The sequence below is a fragment of the Notothenia rossii genome, assembly GCF_949606895.1.
Source record: "Notothenia rossii genome assembly, chromosome: 9".
NCBI classification, from domain to species: domain Eukaryota; kingdom Metazoa; phylum Chordata; class Actinopteri; order Perciformes; family Nototheniidae; genus Notothenia; species Notothenia rossii.
In genome coordinates, this window is record NC_136907.1 from 69723913 (window position 1) to 69736424 (window position 12512).

The 12512-nt window shown below is 40.8% G+C and overlaps 1 protein-coding gene across 1 annotated transcript in view; it reads right to left on the reverse strand.

Annotated features, from left to right (window-relative positions):
• The window catches only part of prkci (protein kinase C, iota), a 26640-nt gene extending 14128 nt beyond the window's left edge, over window positions 1–12512 (reverse strand). Inside the window, exons 1-3 of the mRNA XM_079651041.1 lie at window positions 12010–12512; window positions 1941–2062; window positions 1862–1869 (exon numbers count right to left, since the gene is read on the reverse strand). Coding sequence (XP_079507167.1) covers window positions 1862–1869; window positions 1941–2062; window positions 12010–12089 — 210 coding nt within the window. The 5' untranslated portion in view covers window positions 12090–12512. The remainder of the gene's footprint in view (window positions 1–1861; window positions 1870–1940; window positions 2063–12009) is intronic.

Sequence of the window (12512 nt, forward strand, 5' to 3'; positions counted from 1 at the left end):
CCTTAGCAGACCATTAACATGCACAAAAAACATATATAAACACACACCATGAAAGGAAACAGCAGAAAAAGCATAACATGGCCTCTTTAAAACCAGAGGAACATGAGTGTTAATGAATCACAGATACATTCTCTAATCATTGTGATCATGACTAGAGTTTACATTGGGGAGCTGTGTGCCGGGGGTTCCATGGTCCGGGCCGCAGGGGGGAACTTCGTTTTGTCCATCAAGCAGCTTTCCTCTCTCAGACAGACTAATGACTCCAGTGATTGTATGTGGGTGGCGACTAGTGGGAGCTCTTGTGAGTCTAATGAGTTCGGGCAGGCTGACCTTATCCAGGGCGCAGCGGTCTGACGGCTCCATCTTTCCGATGACACTATTACTGCTGCCTGACTAACTGACTGACACCCAGGAATTGAGTGTGGGATTGAATTTTTCTTGACTGACGTTAAAAGACTGAGCCTTGAGGTCAAAGTGACATGGAAGCGCATGCTTATGTGAGTTCATTTGAACACATTGCACCATCAAATGCTGGCAAACGTAGCCTCTGTTTAAACTAAATACGATACGATGCTACGATACGATAATACTTTATTGGTCCGATCAAGTCTGAAATCTGACTTGCGTCACAGCAGCTCCATATCCAACATCAACAGACAAATATCCAGACACAATACATGAAACACAAACAACAAACATTTAACATAACAGCACAATCAGTGAGAGAAAACATGCTCAAAGAGCATTCAGCGTGCATTTGATCTGGGATTTAGCTCTGTGTTTACTGTGAGGATTGACTGATGCACGAAGGAGTGCTTCAGTCTGACTTTATTGAATCGTGGGACCCTGTACCTCCGATTAGATGGCAGCAGTTCATATTCACTGGTCAGAACAAGGTTTGGGTTAGAGATGATGTTGTTGGACAGCCTCACTAAGTTGTTATAATAGGCTGAGTCATAGAGTCTCTGACAGGGTTGACCAACAATCTTTGAGCAGATTTTTAACAGCTGGAGCAGTTTTGATTTTAAAGCTGCTGACAAACATTTCTACCAGGTAGTATTGCAGTACTGCAGAATAGACAAGATCACAGATGTAAAGAACAACAGAAGAATTTCTCTGCTCGCCCCAAAAGACCTAAGACGGCGGAGAAAATCTATTCTTTGTTTTGTTCTTTTGCACAGATATTCAATGTGATCCTTCCATGACAGCAGATGGTTAATCATTACAACTAAGCATTTGTATGAAACTCCCTGCTTGATTTCATCTGTATGGATGACAATGGGGACTTTATGGGAGTCAGATGGTGAGCCAAGAGCATTGTTATCAGTCCACTCAACCACCTGATTTACAGCCTGTTGGTGCAGCTCAGGGTCGTCTGTGTTACTGTGCAGAGATATTATTGCAGTATCATCAGAGTACCTAATGATGACTTGATTTGGTGTGTTGGTACGACAATCATCAGTGTAGAGAGAGTAAAGAGAGCACAGCTGAACTCACACAGCCTCAAATGCCGTCACAAGTGACAATGACATGATTGCCGATTTGTTTAAACAAATATGTTGGATGGTGTATTCTGGCTTGCCTCTTAAACCTCGTTTTAAACAACTTGCATTTATTTAACCAAAATGATAAAGGCAGCCTTTCAATGACTAATACACAAAGGCTAGACGGCACTAACTCGATTAAATATATGTGCAAACACTGATAACTAAAAGACTAAATGTCAACAGTTTTCTTTGACAAAGATATCAATAGAACAACCTTCATTTACCATAATCTCTACCAAATGTCACTAATGAAATAAAAAAAACAAGGTCTTTTGACACAGGGCTTAGACTCAGACTACATAGAAATAGCTGACACAATTGACTGTAATCAAATCAGAGATGGAGAGAAACAGTGAGGGGTGCAGAGATGAGTTGTTGGGGGAGGGGTCTTACCTTCCTCGTCGATCCACTTCATGGTGAAGAGTTGCTCGTTGTCCATGGAGCACATGTCCTTCACCTCCCCGTACAGACCCTCGTATGAGATGGACGGCTCAAAGTGAGTGATCATGATGTCCCTGCAGAGAAGATCAGGGGGTGAGCATTTGATCTGACTGATGATAACTCTGAAATCACCAATTCAGTTTGTGGATTGAATTGACACCAGGTAAACAGATTGGGAGAAGTGTCTTATTCACATACTCACGCTGTTAAATGTCTGAGTACATTAAAAAGTGCTTTATAAATAAAATGTAATATTATTTTTATACACTTTTTCTGTCATTATAAATGTGTGTTGTTGCGTGCTTGGGTTTATGAAAGGTGCTATATAAAAAATTATTATCATCATCAGTTACATTTCTTCGAGACAATGGGTGTTTCTCAATGTCGAGTAAAGCTGCTCCAGAGCTACTATTTCAAGCATACTACGTCATCGAGTGCCGCCGAAGGACTGTTCCAATAGAGTGGCGAAGTCACGCCCATCTACTTCCGCCCCATGGGACCTTATTTCTGAAAAATTATGTATTGAAGTCAATGGAGAGAGAAAACTTATCCTTCGATCCGGTTTGAATTGTGCCATGAACTACACATATGATGTTTGTCAATCTTAAAAAACCATTGCCATGTCAAAAAAGTCAGAGTTTGTCTTAAAACTGTTGAAATATAAGACGAGTCGCGTACATTAACGTTACACATTACACTTGCGTTACTCACTGTCACCTTGTCAAGCCGGTCCCGCATGCTGGCTCTTACGGAACCGACTAACTCCCCTTGTGTGTATGTACAGTTCTCAACATGGCCAGACTTGTAGTGATTTTCACCTCTTTTAATACTTTTCACTTCATTCTGAAGGAAAGAGGTGAAATGTGTTAATGTGACGGCCATCTTGGTGTTGGTGACGTATGCAAGACCAGAGATGTAGTTCATTGAGCGTTTCACACAAAAAAATGTGTTACTTCACAGTTTTACGAAAAAAAAATCTTTTTTGACTTTTAAAATGATCTTTTAAAAATGTACAAACATCATATGTGTAATTCATTGCACAATTCAAACGGGATCAAAAGATAATCTTTCTCTCTCCAATGACTTCAATACATAATTTTTCCGAAATAAGGTCCCATGGACGTCCACTGGAAGGGGAGGGACTTTGCCACTCTATGTCCAGCATACTTGGAATTCTACCGAGCCCGGCGTACTTCGTAGCGAGAAACTTCGAGGCTGCATATGTCTAGACTCTGCGGTCTTAAAATCCCCACAATGCTTTGCGCACAGACCAATTTACCAAAATCTGTGGCGGAAAATGTAAGACGGGGCCTCTCCTATGACGCACACCTGCACACTTGCTCGCCTGTTCCACTCTTTGTTTTCTGAATGCCAGGAAGTATTCTTGCCTCGCTTCTGAAGGAAGTGACTCGGACGACATGTGCTACCAAGCAAGCGTCCTCGACATTGAGAAACACCCACAGACTCTGGTTTCAAACCGAGAGACACCCATGTCATTGTATTAAACATTTTCCGATGAGTTCCTTGTAAATAAGAACAAAGATTTTAAATCTAGATAAATGATAGCCACCGTAGATATAGGAAACATCAATGAGAAAGCAAAGTCTGGTTGTGCATCCTTAGTCATATCTAGCAGGCTAAAGGAAGTGATCAATCCATGGTTTCACATTAAGTTGCCAATTCCAGTTTTTTATTCAAATTATCTTTCTTTCTAGTAGGAACTATAATTAATTGTACATAACCTCTCTAATTAGCAGATTCTAGTCATTAGCCAATGCATCTTTGGTTCAAACACTCGTTCTGTCGAGCTCATAGAAAAACTCTAGAAACCAGATTTTTGAAGGAGAAAAAGAAAGATGTGAGAAAACAAAAAAAAAAGCCAAACGCTGCAATGTGTGAGTCACAGTCTCGCAGTCTGTCACATTTATGTGTGCATTCATCTGTACAGCATGATTGTGGGTGTGAGAAAAAGCAAAAAAACAAGAGTGGAAAAAGACTGAAAAACAGTGAGAAGCACTCAAGCAGAATGAATCGCTGAAAAGATGGTGGGTGTCGCTTTGGTTGATGCATGCCATCACTTTCTGAAAAGAAGTCAGACAACTTAATCAACGAGCTCATCATGACTCTCTGGCTCTTCAGTTCACACGGACACTCAAACATCGAGGTGAGCATCTATCCCTGCAGGTGGGATCCTCTCCGCCGTAACATTTCATCGCGCTCTTAGGGTTGATGTTTCTTATTCCCAGCCTCAGCAATATTTACAACTCAGAGATGGGGGGATGGAGATGATGGTACTCGCTTTTACAGGTCTTCAGGCACCATGGGGTCTGGCTGAAGGAGCCAAAACAAGGGCATCAGAACGGCAAAGCAGCCGGGGAGTGACCTGCAAGGACATGGACCTCTCCCTCCCTTTACTGCCATCGTCAAATAGATGAACCTCGGTTTTCATCAACCTGAGAGCTTTACAGCAGGATGATCAAATCCCAAAGGCACGGAGCAAACAACACACACTTTCAAGGACATCTACTGGAAAGGTCCAAGGACAGATCAGAGGGTGTAAGGTCACGTTAGGGTCGGACACTGCCAGGAGCAAACACACGACACAGTCTTACACCAGACTGTGGTCTGTAAGGGCTGTAACCCAATGCTATTCTTTTTACATTCAAAGCATTTATGAAATCTTCAAATAAAGCTTTCAATACTCAAATAAATCCTCTCTGTGAATGAATTGATACATTCGGGTACATTAGATTTGTTTTTGTTAAATCAAGACACTCTTACAAAAATAACATCAAAGCCAAAAGTGGATAAAATAATGAGGACAGATATATTTGGTAACGACTTAAGTACTTTATTAGAATAGCTTAAATACTTTGTTGTTGTTGTGGATATACAAATGTAGTAAATGCTGCTATTAGTTGGTAGCAAGCGGGAGAGTAAATGTTTTTGAATGCAGTGAAATTAGTGTTTTTAAAAGAATAAACATGAATAATATGATAGCCGCAGAAATATATATATTTATTTTACATTTTTTGAATGAATAAAAGCGATAACATCTATCTTTTTTCAAATTAATATATATTTCTGGCTGCGCTCTGGAGTTGAAAACGTTCCTACTGGATCTAATTAAAAAAATAACTATATAAACATTGAAGCCTTATCGTAACCTACAACTCTGCAGAGATACCACGTTGAAACAGAATCAAATGAATGTTGAATAGAGAACCAACATCATGAATGTAGCTTTAATCGATTCAGCTCAGCAGTGCAGCTTCCACACAGCATGTATTAAACTGTCTTGAGTGAAAACCACAAATGAAGATTTAGGAAACCTTTCTGAGCTAAACTGATGCACCGCTCACACTGATGCCTCCTCCTTCCTCCCTTCCCTCCCCCTCCGTCCTGCTGGTGTTAATCATTGCCTGTGAGACTGCATGGCAGCTACTTCCTCCTAAAGCCCTGATAACATCAGGAGATCACACACACACACACACACACACACACACACACACACACACACACACACACACACACACACACACACACACACACACACACACACACACACACACACACACACACACACACACACACACACACACACACACACACACACACACACACACACACACACACACACACACACACACACACACACACACACACACACACACACACACACACACACACACACACACACACACAGTGTCGACTAAAAAGGCACGCTTTGATACCAGCAGGCGACTTTAACTGTCACGTGCGACTGGACCTGAGCCGAGCGTGTTCATTAAACACAGAGACTACACTGTAGTTAAAGTTTAGCTGCGTCTCAGGTGACCAAACAACATCCTCTGTGACACGGATACACGATATAGCACTTACAGGCAAGTGGCATAGACTACAAAGACATTCAAATGTATTTAAAGCAGGAACACAAAACATGAATAACCTAACGACATTCTTCATTATTGATTAATCACTTCAGTGATTTATTAAAGCATACATGCCTAATATCTCCTGGAAAGCTGAACATTTGTTTCAATAAATCTACTCTAACCTAAGATGGACAGAAAATGTAACGATTTCAAAGAAAATTGTGCCAAACGTTAGAAATGTGTTGTGCTTTCATTACAGGTTACAGACGGCTGTGCAAGCATCTAGACCAGGGGTCGGCAACCCGCGGCTCTTTAAGCCCTCTGCTTTGACTCCCTTGAGTTTAGACATAAATAAGAAGGAAATTAAATACAAGTATTTGTGGACTATTTAAATGTTGTTGCACGGTTGAACATTTTTCGTATCTTGTATTTTGAGGTGATACGGTGACACATAAATAAAAAACAAAACGTTTTAATTAGGTCAACTAAAATATGCGCCAGCGCCTTTTCTTGCAGGCGAATAACCTGACCCCCGGCTCGATGAGCGAACTTTGGATAAATCAAAGAAAATAAAAGTATCGGAGGAACACAGGATTTGATTCTGCGTGGACAGAGTTATATGCTTTCACAGCAAGCGATGCTGGTTTACCGGTATGTTTGAGTAGAGAGAAGTTGTCAAAGGTGCTGCAGCCTTTACGTATTGGAGGAAAAGCACAGAAGAGAAAGACAGCTGACGATCTTAAGTCATAATTCAATCACCTAACTATTTTCAGGGTGCAGCTATATGTTTTATTTAATTAAATCTTATTCGTTTTCCTTCATATGTGCAGAGGACTCCTCAAGTGCTGTGTTTAATTTATTTTAAACTAGGCCTGTGTATTTTTTTATTGTCCTTATAAGAGTTGTTTGTTTCTTAACAGAGGTTAACAGTTTTATAAATAATAAATGAAAAAAAAAAACTATAGATTTTGTCTATGATATAACAATAAATACATCTTTACAAGCTATCAAATATGTTTTGCGGCTCCAGACAAAACAAATTGTTGGAAAAGGGGGCAAAATGGACATGCAGATAAATAAATACTAATGTGTTGCAGCCGTTATAATGACTGGTCTTGAAAAACTAGGCAGGAAGATGTTGGATACATTCTGTTCTGCTGCTTCCCTAGATATAGAAAATATATGAGACAAAATGCCTTTTTAACCATTAACAACGCAACAATGTCCAACACAGTCATCTAACAAGGAAACTCAAAATGCTTTGACGAAGGAAACGGAGCCGTGTGATTCCTCAGAGTGACTAAGGCAGAAGGATTGCACAGCGAGAGACTGGACGCTCATCACTGGTGAGTAACTGGGAGGAAGCAGCATTCCTCACAGACCTGTCATTCCTCTGCTGCTGCCCTCCTACGGTACAGCCAAATTAAAAGGAGGAGGAGGGGGGGGGGGGGGGGGAGGAGGAGGAGGAGGAGGGGAGTGCCGTCCCGTGCCCCTGGCGTCTGGACTGCCGTGAGCAGTGCTCTGCAGCCCCATCTGGCCAGCATGAAGCCATTTGTCAGAGAGGAGCACTCAGGCAGGAGGAAGGGTCTGCCTGCCTCTCTCTGGGTTCCCATGAAACCCTCGGACCCTCCGTCTCTCTGTCACTGAAGTGCTACACTAAATGTCTTGATTTTAGGGTTAGGGTAATCTAAGCTTCTATTGAAAGTTCTTTAATGAACCCTTGAATGTGTCATATATGTGTTTTGCTTGTCGGTCGCCATACTTAAAAACAATAGCACAGTACAAATACAAACAACTCTCAAACAAAGTCCTCTATTTTAATTAATTGACTTATTGGTTTGAATGAGCTTTTCTTTTATTTAAACAATTCATCAAATAAATACATGTAGCAGGACAATTCAATAAGGGCATAAAATCATAATGAACATTGTATTCGTCTAACAACTAAAGTAATACACTAGAAGAGAGATACAGCTGAAATATAGTCGTTTTTATTATTGGATTTACAAACGTATAATACGGTGACAGTAAAGCGCAAACATTTTATCCCGGAGTGAAATGAGTGTTCTTGGAAGGATAAACATTACCAATAGAGATAGAAGCAGAACATTTTCTTTGATCTGTTTGTTTTGTGTTGCTTGTTGAAATATTGTACGGATTACATCTCTCTACGATTATCATCGATCGGCGCTGTCACACGTGGGAATGCCTCCTTCAACATCTTCAAACAACCACACTGCAGATACTCAAGAATCTGTCTGACTCGTCATGACCTACACGCTAAAACAAATACAGAAATGTGGAGGAAGTGATCAAAACAGCCAACAGGTTATGGGTGAAACAACACAGGCCGCAGGATGCTGTGGTCTCCAAGGCAACACGGCCACCCTGCTGTGCTGAACATGAGAGAGTCTGGCTCCTCGCAGCACTAAAGCACCGACCAAAACGCACCCCCGCTGAGCCTGGGACAAAGTCACTAAGAAGGAAAGGACGTTTACAGTAACCCTTGAGCTGCATCACACACAAAGTGCAGGATGTGCAGACGCTGCAGCAGACAACACGTCACACACACGTTAGCGGAGTCTCGTTAGTGAAGATGTGTGTCAGCGGACGGGCGGGTGAGGGGTGCACGACTTTGTGCTTCAGTGCTTGCGGGGCTTTCAGAGCAAAAAAAGTAAATGGCAGGACAAGGAACGCTTCCCATATCTTAAACAAAGCCAAGCCTTGAAGCAGTGATGCAGATGGCAGAGTCTTTGAAAGAGAAGAGCAACTCCTTTCAAAAGGGGAAAGTATCTGAACTGCTTGGTCGAGCCGGTGTAATCCCAGTTTCCTGCCAAACAACAAGCCTCACACAGGAATCCTGAAGTTGATCTGGCACATAAGACGCCTCTTGTTATTCTTTGGGAGCTCCGCATAATATTGGTTTTTTTTCTGGCCTGAGATGGTTACACACTGGCAGGAACATGGACCCAATGGAACAGGACCTGCTACCGAATAAAAGGCTTGGGAATAGCAGGCCGACAGAAAACGTTTTTATGACAATATTTTGGGAAATGAAGTGAGCTGAATTGTAAACTCTGAGAAAGGAGAGTGTTGAAAGATGCCTTCCTGAGCTCAGTCAAACAGATTCCTCCAATTAGGCAAAATATATCTGGTTGAAAATCAACCCATAGAGAAGGAATACAACATTTGGGAAGCTGGTCCATTATGGAAAAATAAGAAACATTTCAAAAATACAACTAAACTAAAATATGATTAATGAATTGCTCACGTTAAAAAGAATTTTCTGCACATCATTTATTTTGTGTAGGAGCAGGATCAAAGTTCATATAGGCTTTTTCTTTGATAAATGGTGTTGTCTATGTAAACACCATACATTTCCAGCTGTCAAAAACATCCCCTTGTGCCCAATTAAAACACAGAAGAATGTAGGAAGCAATACATAACAAGCAATCAAGGAAGAGATGTCAAGCAGGTTCTATATGTTCCTAAAGTAGAGCTTTTAATGATAGTACAAGTGGGCACTGAGCAGCTGTACTATGTAAGGAAAGTGTGATAAACATATAGAAAAAGATACCGGGCGTGATATTGATGGACGTGTTGGATAAGCAGTGGAGCAAGAAAAGGATCACAAGGTTTTTTACAAAATGTTACACTGTAAGAAATAACCAATGTCCTGATAATACTATATAACTACACAAAATGTAGGTGAACTGCGTCTGGAGTGTAATACAATGAAACAGAAGTCGCAATATTTCTGCTACACTGTAGAGCAGAAGAAGAAAAAAAAAATCATAATGAAAAAAAATAATTTCTTTTAAATTACAGGATTAGCTTTTTTTTAATAAACTGATTATCACATTTTTGAACTAAGGAATGGGAAACAAAACACAAAGCGGTCATTTGGTGCCCGGGGAAACTGTGATTTAAGAAATCCCTTGAGTGAGCAAAGAAAGTCAGGAAATGAATGGATGATAAAAAACTGTTGTTGTTTGAAGCGCAACCAAACTTAATTTCCAATCTATCCGCTACTACTGTACAGAATCAATACATGTCAGTCTCAGTGCATTTAGATGTTTCTATTGGCCATCAGGCTGAATGAGAGGGAAATGAAGAGCAGCCAGTGACAGGCTGAGGCTGCTACAGGCTGACACCAGTCTGCTGATGTTAACTCTGACAGACAGCAGACGTGCAAATAGGCATGAATGGACTTAAAACAGGACACTATACTAAGCCAGATGAATAGAATAGCTGCCCTGAGAAATTACCACAGAGTAAGGTAATTCAAAGAATAAGTTATAATTGTCCTGATTTCATTGATTTTTTTAAGCTTGTGTATATTTGAGTTATATAGTTTGAGAAAGTTGTGATGTTAGACAAAAAACAGTAAAGAAACTGTGCTGGCATGTGGAGATGTCAGTAACATTGAGTATCTTGATCCAATCTCCCACTCCTAACTTCTGCAGGGAAACAATAACAACCCTGGTGATCCTGGCTTAATGCGACTCGATAACGAGACAATCTCAGTGCATTCCCTCTTTGGCAGCATAGCTGAGATTCCTCAGCAGCAGCCTCATAAATACTTCAGATGCTTTGTTACGTGCGATGACAACTAATGCTCAGCCCACACTGTGTGTGAGGTGTGTCACAGAGCCAGGCAGGGAGGACTACAAGAGGTCTGGCTGACTTGCACTTCACGTTTTTCAAGTCTTGGCAGGGCTCCAATCACTTGCTCCATCCAACAGAGCCGGTGGGGCAGGGAGTGTCATGAAAACAACAGGGTGACCAATGATTTTCCATCATCACATCCTAGTGCGAAACTAAAAGCAGGTAAACTGCCTCTGCCAGGCCTGGTATGAAAAACACGGCATCTCCATACCATGGATGAATAGAACAATTAGGGTTATGTGTTTATCATCTACTGTTTGTCTTGAGGGCAAGGTTCTCTACAAATAATAAAAGTGTTTTTGCAACTCGATCTAGGAAGAGATTACGTAAGAGCTAGAGCTGAAAAAATTAATCTATAAGTACATCATCAGGAAATTAACCAGCTGCAATGTTGACCATGGAAGCGTCTTTTAAATATTTGAATGAAGCAGTTCCATCATCTTAAGGCTTATTTGTATCAGAGTAAATTGGATGTTCATGGTTTTTGAACTGTTGGTCACACAAAATAATTTATTTGATGACAAACATAGGGCTTTAAGAACTTTTTCACTTGTTATTAGTCATTTCGTAAACTAAGCGATTTATTAAATAATAATCAACAGTTGAATTGAGTCTTAGGTGGGACTCAGGGTGTTAAAGTAAGGATAAAAACAAAGTAGAAACTGACCAATTGTATTGTGATAAAACCCCATATTAATAGAGCAATAAACTCTGTTACCCCCTTTATAAAATACATACACACTCATTTATGAAAGGACATTCCTTGAGTTATATTGCTTGTATTATAAACACTACATCAGTTTATCAGAAATACTTGAGAATACCATCTGATATGAACAGTTCAGCATGACTTCACATGTTTAGGTAGTCCAACAGGATGAAGATCAACAACAACACTCATCTTGTGTTTCGATTCCTAAATAGTTACAATGGTATCAATATCAATCAATAAAAGCCTGTCAGGATGTCCTGTTGTCATTATGTAAATCCCCTAAAGACATAGCTAATTAGCAATTACCTATACATAATGTATGTTAGCTAGTGTAAAGCCTTTCATGCTAGTTATAATGTTACATCTTTTTTACAATGGGACTAGTGAAGTGGGCACAATCTACCAGTGACAGTTAGTGGAACTAGCAGTCAATGCTACTCAGCTAACTAGCTGAGAGACTAGCTCTGTTTCAAACTCGATCGTTAACTATCTTTGACTGGATTTAAATCACTTGACAACTCCACCCTGTAGCTGACATATTTATCAAACAACCCAGAGAGTCTGGCTTCACACTGACAGCGGGTCTGGACAGTTTCAGCTGCCTGCTCAAGTTTACCTAAACCCCAGAACCCACCATTAGCAAGCCGTTAGCCGGGTTAGCCGGGTTAGCTAGTATTAGCCAACTGATTAGCCACCTTACCAAGTAGTAAAACTGCTCCTGGTAGGTTAATGACAACCTCAACGACATGTTGGGATCATTTCTTACCCTTTGTAATACGCCTTCACCCGGACTTGGTGTGAATTCTCCCCGGGGTGGGACATGGTGCTGTCCCGCAACGTCGGCATCCTGAGCTCAGCCGTGGTCCGTCTGAATCCCCGATGCCTCCCTTCCTTCTCCGCCTCTCTAGTTTGTGTACCACGCCCCGAAACACTTTGTTTTTAAGCACCGTCGACACGGCAAGTGAAGAACGAGGCTAGTGTTGATAAAAACGAAGGTTTTTGCCTTCCTCGGAGAAACTAAAATAGCATGTAAAGTAAAGAAAAACTTGCGGGGTCCGCCAAACAACTCCCTACTGCAAAGGCCTGACGACGGGCGAGTCCATTGTCGGAATGCATGGGGTTGCGCATACAAACACACAGACATGTATCCTGACACATTTGACATCAAAAACATTATAATGCATAATATCAAGATTAATTTAAGTCAATAATGTATAACAAATAAGTATTAAATGGTAAACATCTCCAAAAAGTAAAACATTATCCATT